This window comes from Ammospiza nelsoni, chromosome 2 (genome assembly GCF_027579445.1).
Source record: "Ammospiza nelsoni isolate bAmmNel1 chromosome 2, bAmmNel1.pri, whole genome shotgun sequence".
In the NCBI taxonomy this organism is placed as follows: domain Eukaryota; kingdom Metazoa; phylum Chordata; class Aves; order Passeriformes; family Passerellidae; genus Ammospiza; species Ammospiza nelsoni.
In genome coordinates, this window is record NC_080634.1 from 108,790,621 (window position 1) to 108,807,470 (window position 16,850).

At 39.9% G+C, this 16,850-nt stretch overlaps 1 protein-coding gene across 3 annotated transcripts in view; it reads left to right on the forward strand.

The window, feature by feature from the left end:
• The first annotated feature begins 961 nt into the window (after positions 1–961).
• Positions 962–16,850, forward strand: part of GK (glycerol kinase) — a 34,239-nt gene continuing 18,350 nt past the window's right edge. The window contains exons 1-11 of one of the 3 annotated variants that reach the window (XM_059493620.1): positions 962–1,094; positions 8,698–8,771; positions 9,363–9,469; positions 10,016–10,093; positions 11,056–11,135; positions 12,115–12,252; positions 12,526–12,635; positions 13,274–13,340; positions 13,941–13,958; positions 15,808–15,843; positions 16,424–16,491. In XM_059493620.1, the coding sequence (XP_059349603.1) occupies positions 1,029–1,094; positions 8,698–8,771; positions 9,363–9,469; positions 10,016–10,093; positions 11,056–11,135; positions 12,115–12,252; positions 12,526–12,635; positions 13,274–13,340; positions 13,941–13,958; positions 15,808–15,843; positions 16,424–16,491 (842 nt within the window). In that variant the 5' untranslated portion in view covers positions 962–1,028. The remainder of the gene's footprint in view (positions 1,095–8,697; positions 8,772–9,362; positions 9,470–10,015; positions 10,094–11,055; positions 11,136–12,114; positions 12,253–12,525; positions 12,636–13,273; positions 13,341–13,940; positions 13,959–15,807; positions 15,844–16,423; positions 16,492–16,850) is intronic. The other 2 variants (XM_059493622.1, XM_059493621.1) reach the window with 2 other exon arrangements.

The window sequence follows — 16,850 nt, forward strand, 5'->3', positions numbered from 1 at the left end:
GAGCTGGGTAAGGTATCTTGCAAAGCTTTCCTAAGTGGCAGCAATCAGATTGTGCTCATCACGGAGCAATTGCAGCAAAACACCCCAAGTTTGTACAACTACTAGTAACGTGAATTAATGGCAAAGGCAAATCTTTTTAATGGTGTCTGTGGGGGCTGGTTTACTGGCACCGTGTGTCACTAGTAACTCTTCAGGCCCTTCAGTCAGCATTGGTGGCTTTTGCAATTCCGGCCCGGCTCTTACAACACCAGCGGTTTTTCTGGAACCTCAAGTTCCAGGAGTACCACAAGGAGTAAGGAAGGAAGACTGAGATTCCATTTCTTTTAAGCCAATGAGTATCTCTGCATGACGCAGGGTAAATATTCAAAAGATAAAAGAAGCCGCTTTGGGGATGTATCATGAATACATAGCACACATCTCGGTCATCCACGATCACTCAGCCTTGCACAGTTCCTCAGCAGCATTCGCTCTGGGAATACCCAGGATTGGCACCTCCCCAGCGGGGTCCCGCCTCAGAGAATGGGGGGTTTCTTTCCCCCTCTCCCCGAAAAGGAGCGAAGCACGTTTCGCTCCGTGAAACGCCGCCTCAAGTCACAAGTGATCCGAAAAAGGGACCCGAAAAAGGGACTCGAAAAGGGTTCCTGCTGCTCTCCCGCAGCGACCCGGGCTGACCTCAGAGCCAGCAGCGCTGCTCTCAGCGCCCCCGGGACTCTCCCTCCTCCCCACCCGCGCGCCACCGCCACCTCAGGGACTCTGGGGCGGGGCGAGGAAGGGGGCGCGCCGCGCGCCGCTCGTCACGTGACACGCCCCTCTCGCGCCCCTCCGTGAGCCGGGCCCCGCCCCCTCCGCTCCGCCCCCGCCGCGCCCCGGGCTCTGATTGGCTGCGGGCTGACAATGCGCGAGGCAGCGCCCCCCGCCCCGCCCCCCCCGCCGGCTTCACCCCGGCAGCCACGCGCCGCCGGCCGCGAGCTGCCCGTGCGGTGCCGGCGCGGCCGTTACGGGAGCGCAGCGGGCGCTGAGGGGGCTCCATGGCCGCGTCGCTGGGGCCGCTGGTGGGAGCCATCGATCAGGGCACCAGCTCCACCCGCTTCCTGGTGAGCACAGCGCGGCGATCGGGGCGGCACCGGGGGCGGGCGGCGCCCCCGCGGCCTGAGGGGAGCCAAGGCTTCCGCGCCTTCGCTCCCCTCCATCCCGGCGGGGGCCTCTGCCGTGCCCTTGGGGAAGGGCAGGGGAACGGGCCCGCAGGGCTGGGCTGCGCTGCGCTGCCCGGCTGCAGCCTCCTGTCTCCCGGAGAAGCGGCGCCGCTCGGCCCGGGGCTGCCGGATCCGCCGCTGTCCCTCAGTCGCGTTCCCGCCGTGGCGCCGGGGGCAGCGCCCGTACCGAGGGGAGCGGTCCCGGGGCGAGCCCGACCCCGGCGGCTCTGCCGCTGCTCCAGGGCAGGCTGCACTTGCGATCTGTCAGGCTTGCAATCTGTCAGGCTTGCAATCTGTCGGGTACCTCGCCGATACATTTGAATGGAATCAAATGGACGAGGTCCTGAGGCACTGGGGAAATAGATCCGTGCGAGATCGGTGATGTGATTAGCTGGTGTTCAGACAATGCGATGACTCCGCTGTGTTCCCCGCTAAAACCTGCCCGGGGCCTGCTGGAGGGACTGCTGCAGCTCCAGCCCTCGTGTCAGTGCATCTTGGGCACTGTAGCTGTTCAGGTGGCTGAACCTGCGCACCTTGTGAAACACCGATTTGTTTAAACACTAGAGAAAGATAAGTTTAAGGATAGGAGAATTAATATATTAATCATATATTTGACCCTTTAGTTGAAGGATCTGGTTATTTCTGTATTATGCAATAGGCTGTAACTAATGTTGTTATATATGAAACTTACTATAGATGCTTCTGGTTTGCAAATCTCTACAAATGTACTGTCCCCTAGTCAGTTAAGTCATGGTAGTTTGAATTAATTAAAGCCCTATGACAATTTCCTCCATGGAACAGAGATATTTACAAGGTATAAAATGTTGTCAAATGTGCAAAGTATGAATTGGGAAGATGAATGTTTTAGTCTGCTCTTGCTGCCTTTTTTTTTTTTTTTTTAATCCTTCCCCTGTGTGAAATGTTCCTTCATGAAGCAGGAGACTAGAATATCTTCCTGACCTGTGTTACCATTATTACTCAATATCACGACCTTCATGCGATTGTCAAATGAGAAAACACAGCTCTGGGGGCGGAGAGAAACTCCAGACTGACAAATGACACCAGTGGGCTGTCTTGGATGCCAGTCAGGAGTCCTTTTTGGGAACAAACTTGAAGAAGGTCCCTGTAATGCAATAAGATCAATTCTGTCTGCTTTTATGTATATAAAAAGTTAGCTTTTTTCTTATCCTCAAAGGATAACACTAGTAGAAGTAAAACTTAAGCTCTTTTTACAAGTGTTTTTACAAGTTCCTCTTAGGAGGAATTTCTTACACTTCACACATTCATCAATGGTTTTTATGCAGTTGGGGAGATTTTGCCTGCCTACAAGAGGATTCAATTGCTTCCTAATTTTTTCAAGAACTATATTGTGTCAGCCACTTTTAAATTCTTGTATCCATCTCAGTGTCTCTCCATTCATGTCGACATACAGCACTGTCTTAAACTTGGCAGTGTGATCATGCCATTATGATAATAAACTTACATTATGATAATAAAGTTGCATGGGCTTGAGCAAATAAGATGCATGATCACTGAGTTAAATCCGAACACAGGGGAGAGGGAGAGAAGTGGGCAAAATGTGCAGAGATCTGTTACAGCTGATCTCAGTCATTCAGATAACAACACCTGGAGAATTCTGTGCTGGAAAGGGATTGCTGCAGTTGGAATAGAGACTTTGCCTTGAAATATTTTAAGCCAGAATGTAATGATGTTGTCTGTGCCTAAATTATTTCCTTGGCTCTGTTGATCTTTTGCTTTTAATTGGTTTTGTTACATTTCACTGTGATGTCTCTACGTTTTCTTTTAACTGTAGGGTTTCCAACAGTTTTTGTCTTCACCAAGTCACAAGTCAAAATCAACCTGCTGCTTACTTTTTGCACTTGTGTATTCAGTAGTTCAGTGCAACTGTTATCTAACTTTTTAAATGGAAAACATATGATTTTGAGCAGGTTAAAGAGTTCTCCTGGGTGAAAGGCTGTCTGGTCCAATGGGGCCAAAGAGCAGTGTCAGCAGTCCAGAGTGTAAATTTACAATTACAGGTGGCAGCTTTACCAGTGGTGTCCATAGCAGTCAGTAGTGAGGGCTGATACCCACAGGATTTTCCTGCACAGCCATGGGGATGGGTTGGGATGTTCTCTCTGATGGGGGTGGCCAGCTGGCTGAAATTCCAGTTGGACAAGGGGCCTGCCAGAATATTCATACAGTTAAACAAAGTTTAGCACTCGAGACAGAATGCTAAGAAGCTGCTTAGTGAAAAAATTCACACTCCTGCTGGACATCAAGTTGGACATATGTGAGCAATGCATCTTGGTGGTGGTGCACATTAAGAAAAGTTCAGACAGCAATTGTTGCCATCTGTGCAGCACTTAGGAAGCAGCATCTGGAACACTGGGGCTGATGCTGGACCCTGCAGAGGATGAGAGCTGGAAGAACTGCATTTCATCCAGCCAGAGGAGTCCCTGTGCTGCAGCACAGGGCCATGGAAGGAGGGTTGGGAGATCAGGGGTTCTTTCTTCACAAGAGAGGCTCAAGGGGTGTCCTCAGCTATGTAACCACAGTTTGTGAGCCGTTTCTCAGACATGCACAGGAAAAGACAGTGGGCAGTGAATACAAGCTGCTGCAAGTGGGATCTCCAATAGATGTAAAGAAGCAATGTTTCACTATGAGGGCTCCAGATCAGGTACTGAGAAAGGTGTGTGGAATTTCCATCTTTGCAGATGCTCAGTGCCTGACTGAAAAAGGCCCTGAACAGCCTGGTTGTAAATTCAGGCTTACCTGAGCAGTGAGTCAGGCTAGGTGACCTCCTGAGATTCAGAGTGAATTATCCTGTGTGCAGACACAAATTTTGTTTCTCCTGCTTGTGAATGAGGAGGCTGTATGAGCACAGAGGCTGAAGGAACACCAAAATCAGGCGCATTTCTGTTACCGTCACTCCTCCTTTAGCCTTGCCTCTCACACAGCACACATACAGTGGTACTTTTGTGCTGTAGCTTTATCCTCCACAACCCTATTTTGGATCTTTACCTTTATTAGCTAATTTTGCAAAATGAACTACAATTATTTTTGAGATTGTAACTTTTCTGTTAAGTTGGGTTGAACATGAGTAACAGATTCAGAGTTACCGGGGAGAGCACAGTGCTCATAAGACAATTGCTTAAGGCTCATTTTCTTGAAAATATCAAGCAGGAACTTAAATTGGATAGGCTAAATAAGTGTACCCAGATGACTGAATTCTGGCCAAGATGTTTCATGGAATATTTTCATCAAATACTTTCATCTCTTGTGTTCCATCTTGTATTATTCAAGAATCATAAAAATACACTATAACTTCTTTTGTGAAAAGTCTTGGGATCAGGAGCTAATGGCCAGCTGAACCATTGTTTGATCTCTTTAAAGGTATTTGCTGGATAGTGTTTCTGTCATTTTATCCAGGAACAGCAAGAATTGAAAGAAGTGAAGTCCCTACACAGTACTTCAAGTTATAAGTTGGTCAGTTAGACACAGGACAGTTTTTTTTCTACCTTTGCAAAATATTTATTTTTTCCTATACTTTGTCTCCAGAAGAAACAATCAAATAAAGCTATATTACACTGCAAGCATTCTTTCAATAAACAAAACCTGATTTTAGGTAAGGAAGACATTCATACCCATTGAGCTTTCGCTTCAGAGGGGCATTCATTTTACCCCTCTTCTGAAGTAACATGACCTTTTGGGAGAAACTTGATTGTATAACTAGCAAGAAGGGTTAAAAATACTGTAAATAAAGTTTCCCCCCTAGGTCTTATCACTTAAAGTACAGTGTAGTTTTACTTTTAAATCCCATAATTGTAAGCGCCTCCTAGAAGGCGCGAGAAATCCGTTCATCACGAGCCTTCCAAGGAAGGTAATTTCTAGGAGGCTTGTTAAACTTGGACTTTTTCATAAATTCTGATTGTGCTACTCCTAGTTAAATACTGGAGAGGGAAATGATTGTTTGTCTCTTTTTCTTGCCCCAGCTGTGTTGATTTCGATGCAATTTCAGAACTCCAGCTCTGAACTTGTTTGCCTGCAAAGCCATGACTGTTCCTGCTTGCCAGAAACTCATGAAGAAACAGCACAGCATAACAGAAATAGCTTTTCTGCAGGCAGAGTTACATGACAAAGCTTGAGAGATGTGAAAAGCCACTTCTAAAATCTATTTTCATTATTGTCTTTTCAGCTGTGCAGCTTCTTTCATCACTTCCATGAGCCTCCTATTTCTGTTCATTCCTTGAAAATTGTTACAACTCATTGATATTAATTCTTTTCCACTAAGACAACAAAACATAAATGTAATACACAATAATATGTAATAATATGTAACCATACCCCTTTATGTGATGTAATGTATTATTATTATATTAAAGACCCTATAAAAATCTTCAATTAAGTGACCAGCCCCTGTGCCTCTCTGCTTGTTCACATCCAGGACACCTATGTAGGCCTTTCTTCTCTGCACTCCTGAGACTCAAGGCTCCAGCTCTGATTCTGCATTGGGAGTAGAGGGAGGATGTTATTTGTTCCTTTTTTTTAATCTCTCACTAGAGAATTTGGTACACATCTGGTGGCTTTCACTTTCATCTCTGTTCAAGACAGCTGTACAAGTCCAAATAGCCTAGACAATTCTTCATTTATGCTGATGAAATTAGGGCAAAAATGACTTTGGCTTTCCCCACACACAACTGAGAGGTCAGGAGCATAAACTTGAATCAGTTGTAAATGAATATGAAAGGTTTGAAAACCTCTAGTCCCAACAAATTACAGAAATACACTTCAAACCTTTTTCAACAGGGATGTATTGACCTTATCTGATTTATTTGTACTTATTCTCACTTAGTTTCTATCTCTCCACTGTCAAACAGGGATGACATAGGGAATTTTTTTGACAACGGTAGTGTTTTTTTGGAGGGAGTGGGAAAGAAAGGCTTTGAGGTCCCATATGTTCTATTTATTCCCTATGTTATATATAATTTTGTAGGTTTAAATTTAGTGACTCATTCATTTTTCCACGTGTCAGAATTCTGTCTATCGGTGTAGAAGTCACAGAATCATGGAATGATTTGGGTCAGAAGGGACCTTAAAGATTACCTGGTTCCACCCCCCCACCATGGGCAGAACAGCTTCCATTAGACCAGGGTGCACAGGGCCCTGTCCAACGTGGCCTCAAACAGGGATTGCTCCCAGTGAAACTTTTTAGTCCCTTGCCCTGAATAATGGGGAGTGTCTGTTGCTTTTGTTGAATGTCAGAAGCTTGCAGCTTGTTTGTGATGGATTAGCAAAGTGTTTGTCTAGTTCTTCTCTATGGATATGAAAAAATGTGTGCATTCATAGTGTTACTGCTTCCATTGAAAATGTATTCCTGTCACGGCTTATTGCTGTGTCTGCAAGCCACACACTCCACATTCGCTTGATGACTTTATCTAATGGAATCTGTGCTTCCTGCTACCAGTAGGAATCCTTTGCATTTTCTGTTTCAAGAAATACTGAATGATTAGTGGTGAATGATTACCACATGATATTTAACATTACTAGTATGTCAGATACATAACTTAATAACATACAGGTTAAATAAAGTCTTCTATCTCTCTGTCTTTATTGTAAAAACCTAGTAAATTTGAATATGCTTTTAGCAGGAAAGCTATTTCAAGTAAAGAAATCTTACTGCCTACATGCAAAACAACCTCTCCATTAAGTGTCTTGTGTAGCATTTTGAGATCCATATCCCATTATGCAAGTTGCTTCCTAATGTGCAGTACTGACAGAGCTTTCTCTTTAATAGGATAGACTCCTGTCAAGCCTGAGCTGATAGATGGAACACAGATAAGTAAATAAAGTACCAATAATTCAGTGGTGCTCTTTCTATGCTCTTTTGAGCTGATAGCAGAAAAGAATGATCATGTACCTTTTAAAGACTTCTTTTCTGGGCAATGAAGTTTTCAATGTTTTCCAGAGTTTGTGCTGTTTTCATCCTTGGAGGTTTTCAAGACTTGCTTAGAAAAGTTCTTGAGCAATATGATCTAATCTCATTGCTGATCCTGCTTTGAGCAGGAGGTTGTACTAGAGATCTCTCAAGGTCCCTTTTAGCCTGAATTATTCTGCAATTCTAATATATAAGTCCAATGTTTCTAAACATCAAAGTTTCACTCTAAAGATGCTCTTTAAGGTTCTGAAGAAACTGGTGAATCAGAACTTCATCTCCTTTTTGTCAGAGTTGTTCTAATAGTTTCAGGATAAAGTGTACTATGTAGATGATACCAAGAGTTCATGGATTAAAAACTTTAAGAGAAACCCCTAAAATTTGTGGTATGAGAAGAGAGCATTAACAAGTATAGAATACATTCAGTTGTACCCTAGAGGGTGGACAGATATAACTGAATTTTGTTTCTTCAGCATGCCAGTGGTTTCCAAATCTGGCTCAGCTCTGCTTGCCATGAAAAGGAGGATGGTGTCCTACTGACACGTTCTGCAGTTCACCTGAACCTGCTGCTAGATTCTCCTTTCTAGGTCCCAGAAGGTTCTTCACACAAAAGATTCTGTGTGGTGCTGTGGACAAAGAGCCCTTCCCCCAGGATTGCCCCCAGCCAGGCCTCTGGCTCACCCTCTGTTCACTTCAGTTGAACGTTTCACCGGTGAATGTTTCCCTCAGCTTGGCCTCGGCAGAGATTCCTTTTGGGAACAGTCACTGCTGGTTAATGAGGCTTGCTGTGCTTTCTCCATGAGCTTCTACTGCAAGGCACGACCTCTAACTTGGGATTCCTTGAGCACACCCCATTCAGAGTCCTCGTGATTCTCTACTCTGCTGGTTCTTATTGTAGAGTATCCAAATTTAAGTTACTTTTCTGCATGTTCTCTTTTTTGATGGGTTGTGTTGCTGCAGTGGCATTCTTTTTTGTCAGATTGTTCATGAGCTCTGTACTTGTAGTTTGTTTTGAAACAAAATGGGTTTTGCTTAGGTACTTTCTTGTTCTTTAGTTTGATAGATTTTGTCATAGATTTTCTCACAGATTCACATATATCTATTCACATAGATGTCCCATAGATTTTGTCATAGATTTTCACTCTTCCTAAAATGTGCTAACCCAAGAAAACACACAGATAACTCTGGCAGTAGAGTGGCACAGCAAGAGGTAAAGAAATGCTATACTCAACAACAGTGGGTATTTTACTGAGTAATATTCTAGTATGCATGAGGAGTTTAACTTCTGTAACCACCACAAGAAAAAGATCTGATTCTTTTCCAACCCATTAAGGAAAAAAAAGCTGTTAAAATTGACAGAGTGACAGCAAAGTTTGCCAAAATAATCTTTGCCTACCTTAATTTTAAAAGTGTGTATCTCTGAATCCTTGTTATATAGATATTGGGGTTGATGATAGCAAATTACTATCTGTTGTCACAGCACTGCATTTGTTCAAAATAATAAATGTTAATTATTGTTGTATAAACTTCTGTGTTCGTAGAAAATTCAACTGTGTAATTTATTTGCAGGTGTTTAATGCAGGAACAGCAGAGCTCTTGAGTCACCATCAAGTGGAACTAAAGCAAGAATTCCCTAAAGAAGGGTATGATAATTTTTTATTTTCATTTGTGTAGAGTTTGGTAGAGCTTATGAATTTTTATCTATGAGTCATCAAAACTGAAGCTGATTAACAATTCTTAGAAGCACAGCAGCTGCTGTAAAAGCCTGGGCAGAAAAAATGGCGTGAAATAGCTCCCACTGGGTGTGCAGAACGTGCCTGAGTTACAGAACTAAAAGTACTTGGTGTTTGGCTCTGGTCACTCATTTACATATTTCACATCTAAACTTTAACGTCTAAACGTTGAAGTTTAAAACTAAAGTTTAAATGAGACTTTAACATCTCATTTAAGGTAATAAAATTGGTAATTTTTACATTTGAATCACAGTCTTCACCTTGGTGTAGAAATACCTTCCTTTGTTTTCTGAGGTTTTGTTTGTTTGTTTGTCTGTTCCTAAATGACCTACCAGTTGCTGCCAATGCCCTCTGTATAGAACAAAACAAAACTCTTTGTAGATATGTAAAACATGTTTTGTAGCTATATTTGTATTAAAATCATCAGCTTGTTTTTCAGACTAGTATTATTTTTTCTTTTTATGTACATTTTTATTAACTGGTGTTTACTGTTTGTTAAAGATGGGTGGAACAAGATCCAAAGGAAATATTAGACTCTGTCCATGAATGCGTGGAAAGGACCTGTGAGAAAATGAAAGAACTGAACATAGACATCACTAACATAAGAGGTACTTATGGGTAGAGGGCTTTAACATGCTATGGTTGAGCAATTCAGATACCATAGTTTTTAAATGAATAAATAGAAAGGTGGCAGCATGTGCCAGCCTCAAACAAAATGTTAAATTGTATTTGAAAGTAGTTTTTTGGGGAGGAATAATGAGAAAATAAGCGTGTGTATTAGCAATGCAGAATCTACAAATAGACTTAACCTAATCTTGTAAAATCACTGAGACGAGTGATGAAGAAATTCTGAAATTAAGTTTAGGACTTTAATTTAGGAAAGCTGTTTTCCCCTGTCAGTGTTGTTGCTGTCTCAGTTTGTGGCTGAAAAAGAAAGAGGTTTAGAGCATATAGGTTAATCAGCAAAGATGAACTCATAGAAGTAATATTTCTGGATTATGCCTTGAAAAAATTGGAAGCTTTTTATTTCCCATTTACTTTGCTCTTCTGCTTACCTGTTCCTCCCTCCTCTCCACCTCTCCGTTCCCTCCCTCACCCCCCCAAAAGGGGAAAACAAACCTTCTGAAAAGGATACTTTCTGTTTTGTCCTGAAGCCATTGGAGTCACCAATCAGAGAGAAACAACAGTGGTTTGGGACAAGACAACTGGAGAACCTCTTTATAATGCTATTGGTAACTATGCTTTCTGAATATGTAATATCATAAAATGATCATGTTGTGGAAAAAAAGCTTTTGTAGTTTCCTGTGCAAATCTGGTTGTGGCCTAGCCTAGTAATTTCTTGGATTTTTTGATATCTGTGTTGTAAGATATGTGTTAGCATACATACCAGTGCAGTTTAAAAAAACTCATTCCATAAAAAGTGTTACTTAATAAATCACTTTATTGGTTTTCAAAAAACCTCACTATGTTCCTGAGGGGTTCCTGGCACAAAATACTCTGATTTGCACCCAATCACTTTCTTTGAAATTTTCAGGATGCTGGTGATTACACTTTAAAGGAAAATCCTGTTAAATAGGTTTAATTATTGATGACTTAATGAATACTTATTAATACTCAGAGTTTTGTTTTTAACTTGCTTAGCTTTTCAGATATTGTCAGCTGAAAAATGATAATTGTCTAGAGTTGGTTTTTTAGGTCAAGTGCCAGATATAGTTTGACATAGTATGACTGTAAAACCAGGACTTGTCTATAGTCAAATAAATTGTAGTTAACAACTTTATCTTTAACCCAGCTACACCTTGATAACTACAACACAGTCTTTTAGTAGAAAGTTTACATAGAAATAGTAAATAATCAACCTGCTATTTGTTTTAATCTCTTAGTTTAATCACAGTCATCTGCTGCATTAGTCACTTGCTTATATTCTGATAAAGTAAATACCCTACTTCTGGAAAATCCTTCTTCTTTCTCAAATAATTTGTTCTTTTAAATCAAATTGATTTATCCAACCATTTTAATTTTTACAACAGTGCCTTTAAAATACAATGGCAATACAATATTCTTTCAACGACATGAAAAGATAAAAATAGACAGGAATTCATTGGCAAGAGCTGTGGTTTCATAGAAGCAGGCTGAACATGTCACTTTTTGTGTATTAAATCACATGATCAATTGATTTTATTCATGGTTTTAGTGTGGCTTGACCTGAGAACCCAGTCAACAGTTGAACGTCTTCTTAAAAGAATTCCTGGACAAAACAAAAATTTTTTAAAGGTAGGAGACATTCCAGAACATTTTAATGGTACCTGCTGCAATCTATAATGTTTTGGATCTATATGTTTAAAATTCTCCTAAACCAAGTTACTTGTAGTTTTTAGTCCCTTCTTAGCTTGTCAAATAATAAAAAATGAGCACAGGACACCAATCTGAGACTATAAAATTTTTCATTTCCTTAAAATAAATGTTTAACACTTATTTAATATCTCACTATGGAAGTGAGATAATAGCATAATCCTATGCTATCTAGCCAATATAAAATAAACATTACACACAAAAATTAAAGTCAAGTAGGAAAAAAAAGGGAAATAATTTACTGGTATGAAATGTATTATCCATTCTCATGCCTTAATATTGAAATTAATTGCATCCAATCTGAAAACAAGGAAGATCATTCATAAAGAGCAAGATCATTCTTTTTTTGTGAGCATATGTATAACAAATTGAAAACTAAATGCTTGTAAAGAATTGTCACAATTGTTTGATTAATGTTGTCCTTTACTAATAGAATAAATATTATGTACTTTTTATATTATATGTTTCCTACAGGCAGGAAACAGATGTCAAAAAGTGCATAAACTTACTTGATTTTCAAGTTCTAGTAGAATGCAATTTTCATCTTTCCTGTGTTGTCCTGCCCATTTTTGTTGTTGTTACTTATTGTCTAGTCATATGGAGATGTCCTAGATAAGACAGGCCTTCTGCAAACAACTTTTTCCACGTAGATGATCTTTGAACTGCATTTAGATCAGCTTTGATCTTTATCTGTTTTTGCACTGGTCATTTGATTTTGATGTTTTCAGACTTGTGTGTTGTATGCTTAGTACTTATTTAAATAATTGCAGAAGTTCGTGGAATTTTTCTGAGTTTTGTATATTTTCTTTTTCCCTTACTATCACCATTTTTACATATAACTACAGTATTTATGGAAAAGATACTTGCATGATGTTTAAATTATTTTTTTTAAATTTTACAGTCTAAGACCGGTCTTCCACTTAGCACTTACTTTAGTGCAGTGAAACTTCGGTGGCTTTTGGATAATGTGGAGGAGATTAAGAAAGCAGTTGAGGATGGAAGAGCTGTGTTTGGGACTATTGATTCATGGCTTATATGGGTATGTATTTGTGAGTGTGTTATCACTCTTCTTACAGTGAATTCCCATATCATGTAAATCTCCATGCATGTGATACTTGATGCCCACTGATGACACAGTGATAAAAATCAGTCAATAAAAACTACTAAAGAAATTCCAATGAGGTTCCTTGCAAGATGAAATACCAGAGTTCCTAATCCCAAGGTGAAAACTTTTTGATTTTGAAATGTTTTTGTAATTTGTTGGAGTAAGCCTGTATTTCTCCTTGACAAATGCTGTGATTTTTTTGTTTAGAGTTTGACAGGTGGAATAAATGGAGGCATTCACTGTACAGATGTCACCAATGCCAGTAGAACAATGTTGTTCAACATTCATTCCTTGGAATGGGATCCTGAGCTCTGCAAGTAAGCTCAGTTTTTCAGTAATACTATAATTTAAATAGTTTCTAACTAGTTTAAAGGTAAGAATCTCTTATCTAAACTAAGATCAGCAGGTACTGTTCTATTTGCTGTTGACATTAATAACTAAGATTCATTGTTCTCCAGATGTCCAGTTTATAATGGTCTGGATTAAATAAAAGTAGCAGAATCTTTCTGTAGGTGGAGGCCTGGTTCGTGGACACAGTTTAGCTCAGTTGATTAAAGCATGATGCTAATAATGCCCAGGTTGTGGGTTCCATCCCTGTATGGGCCAATCACTTCAGATCCTTGTGGGTCCCTTCCAACTCAGAATACTGTGATTTAATAGTGTTTTTATTGCTTAATCAAATTTGTACAGCAGCTGGAATGATAGCATCTCTATTTGAGACTTCAATTTACTAATAAGTGTGTTATTAAGATACTGTTGGAAGAGGCATGAATTTCTATATAAAAGAGTTGGATAGGTCCTCAAAGATAGAAATATATGCTGTTTTCCTCCAAAATTCAGGGTCCACTGTAGCAAGTGGAAAAACATGTAGATTAAAAACTAGAAACAAAAGTTCCTTTATGCTTTCTGATTTAGCACTGACTACATAATATACATTATTTTTTGTTGTATTCAGGTTCTTTGAAATTCCTATGGAAATACTTCCAAACATACGAAGCTCCTCTGAGATTTATGGTGTGATGGTATGTTTTCCAATATTTGTGTGAAATTCATCTTGTAAAAAGTATAGCTGTATCCATTTGGATTGGACAGATTCTATAGATTAAGATTAATGTTTTTTTCTTGACCAGTATTTTTTGGTTTATGATTAGTAAGCTATTACCTACTATTATATAATGTTATAGGAAGTTGAGTATTTGATTACTTTAATGCAGCACCAGTTCTTCTGACACAGTGGCATCTAATTAATAAACTTCAAGATTGGATAAACTGGATGTTGGGATTTTGCATTCTTTTTTCTGGTAATTTGAGCTATTCTAAATAAGAATACATGTATTTTGAGTGAACACAAGTTACAAGATGGATTTTTTTAAAATAGAATTCTAACTTCCCTGAAATATTTTTGCTAATGTGTTAATGGAAATGCCACTAGAATTCATTGTTGATGTTTATTTATGTGAAGGTTGGATAAGAGTGAGTTGTATTAAGATGAATGAGCAAGGTAAATGGAAAAAGATACTGCCTGACCACCAGAACAGAATTGCTCTTCACTTTAAATGTGAACTTCTGTTTCTCTTCCCCTTTCCATTTTTTTTTCTTTTTCTTCCTTTTGCTGGCTGTAGAAAATCTGTCCTAGCCGGGTGAGTAGAGGCTTCCATTAGGCTGACCACCTTACTCATTCTGCTCAGATGCTGTGCATTTTCATTGGTTTAAGGATTAGAAAAAGTGCACTCCTAGGCCAATAAATTTGCTGTGTGTTTCCAAATCTGAGATAAAAAAAATTAGATAAAAGAAATAAGTTCATGCCAAAATTATTTCTAAAACGTGATCTCAGTGTATGTGTTTGTCCTAATTTCCACACTGTTGAATATTTATTTTATAGTGAGATAAAAAATACAGCTCCTAGCTAATAAATGTTAGCTATAGCATTTTATAAATGAGAAAAAGTGTCCATTCTCTCTAAAAATATTAATCCTATGGTAGCTAAACATCAGATTCATGTAGAGCTTTTTAGTGCATTTATAAACACAGTTACCTTAAATACAGTTAATTAAAATGTGAATTAATTCAGATTGGAAATACACTTGCATGGCTTTACTGAAAATTCATTTTCACAACTGCACAAAAAACCAATTTAAGGAAACAAGTAGAAATTGTCAGGAAATAGTTAAATAATTAAAATTTTCAGGATACCCTCACTAAGTTAGCACGTGACACTGAGTAGGGCAGAATGTTGATCTGCTGAGAGGGCAGGAAGGGTCTGTGGAGGGATCTGGACAGGCTGGAGTGATGGGCTGAGACCAGTTCTGTGAAGTTCAACAAGTGCCAGGTCCTGCCCTTGGGTCACAACAACCCCAGGCAGAGCTACAGGCTGGGGGAAGAGTGCCTGGAAAGGCCTGGAGGAAAAGGAGCTGGGGGTGCTGGTCAGCAGCAGCTGGACATGATCCAGGTGTGCCCAGGGCACCAGGAAGGCCAATGGCACCTGGCCTGGATCAGCAATAGTGTGGCAGCAGGACCAGGGCAGGGATTGTCCCCCTGTGCTCGGCACTGGTGAGGCCACACCTCAAATCCTGTGTCCAGTTTGGGGCCTCTCACTGCAGGAAAGGCACTGAGGGGCTGGAGTGAGTGCAGAGCAGGGCAGCAGAGCTGGGGAAGGGTCTGGAGCACAGGTCTGATGAGGAGCAGCTGAGGGAGCTGGGGGTGTTTGGCCTGGAGAAAAGGAGGCTCAGAAGGGGACCTTACCACTCCATAACTGCCTGACAGGAGACTGTAGCCAGGTGGGGGTCAATCTCTTCTCCTAGGTAACAAGTGATAAAACAAGAGCCTTCACAGCTTGTCAAATATTGGAACAGGCTGCCAAGAGAAGTAGTGGAGTCACCATCCCTAGAGGTACTTAAAAGACGTATAGATGTGGCACTTATGGACCTGGGTTAGTGATGGACTTGGCAGTGATGGGTTAACAGTTGGACCTGATAATCGAAGAGGTCTTTTCCAATTTAAATGATTTTATGATTCTGTAACAGGAATGTAAATGAAAAACTCTGGTAGTGTTTGTAAGAAATCCTACTTGAGACTTAAAATGCTAAATCTTAACATCAGGCATCTGCCTTTGATTAGGATGTCATCACAGCCATGTTTTTTTCGTGATCACTTTACCATTTCGCACTTTTGCATTTTACACTTGGCATTTACTGCACAGATTACACTGAACTGGATTTTCTGTATAGTGTTATTTCAAGAAAACTTATACTAAGAACTTTTGAGGTCACATGAACTATATTTGTAAACTTCCTGCTCTTCATTTCTTAGTGGTTTAGACATGAGCTGCATTAAGCTGAAACAAAGTGTACGCCTGAGCTAAGCCGTGTTGCTTTCATGACCCTTCTTTGTTTTCCTTTGAGCATTAGAAGTTTAGCTTATTTTTCATTGCCTTCAATTCTAGTCATGGAAAGCTAACTCTGAGTTTTTCTTTCACTTTTTGCAAAACAGGAATCTGGAACTTTGACAGGTGTACCAATTTCTGGGGTAAGTCCTACTTCAACGTAGCTTTTGGCATGACAGCCTAGAACTGCATGAATGTAGCATCACAGGAAAAAACTTTAAGGATGAGTGAATCCTGCTGTGAATTAAGTTTTTAGTTTTTTTCTTCAGGTTAAACAGGAAGTAAACTTTTGTAGATGAATCACTGTTTGGCTTGATCCATTATTATTAAGGTCTGGCTGTGGAAATACAAGTGAGAGCTTTAGCTGGAAACTTGGTATCTCTAAGTAAATGACTAACATTACAAAATGGAAGCAAGCTCTGCTTCATATATATAAAAAAAGTATATACATAATCCAGAAATGCTGAGCAAATTCTCAGTTTTTTCCAATAACGTGTAAAGATAGTAAATTTTAGTTTTTATTTCTATAAATTGCTCACCATAAGTAGCACAACACATCTCATTTGCAGCTCTTACAGGGAAGAGTAATAAAAAGCATAGCTTTCCTCTGTAGGTTTTTCCTTGCTTTCAATTATCCATGTGCTACTAATAGATTAGAGTTATAGACAAATATGAAATTCATGTGAGGACATTTGCTAAAGGAAAAAAATCTTTCACTTTCAGTGCTTGGGTGACCAGCATGCTGCTCTTGTTGGGCAAATGTGCTTTCAAGATGGACAAGCAAAAAACACGTAAGTTATTAGGAAAGTAATAAGATAAACACCCTGCTCTGTTTTGAATTTAGCATTATGTTCTCTTTCAGGCAACTGCCAAACTCTTTTGTAATTAACGTTTAATTACACATCTACCTTTTGAGTGTGTTGACCCACAAAGTAAACCATGTCCTGACTCTTACATAGTAAAGATATTAAAGTTACATGGCTTGTGAGGTATATTTTGTAACACAGCCACTGTGAGGAAAATCTCTATGTGACAGTGGGGTTTTCATTTTAACATTCTTCAAAACACAGATTAAAACATTTGCAGTGTCATTTAAATGGTGACCTAAGGTTAAGCAAATACAGTACGGTGAGTTAGATTGCATAGACTT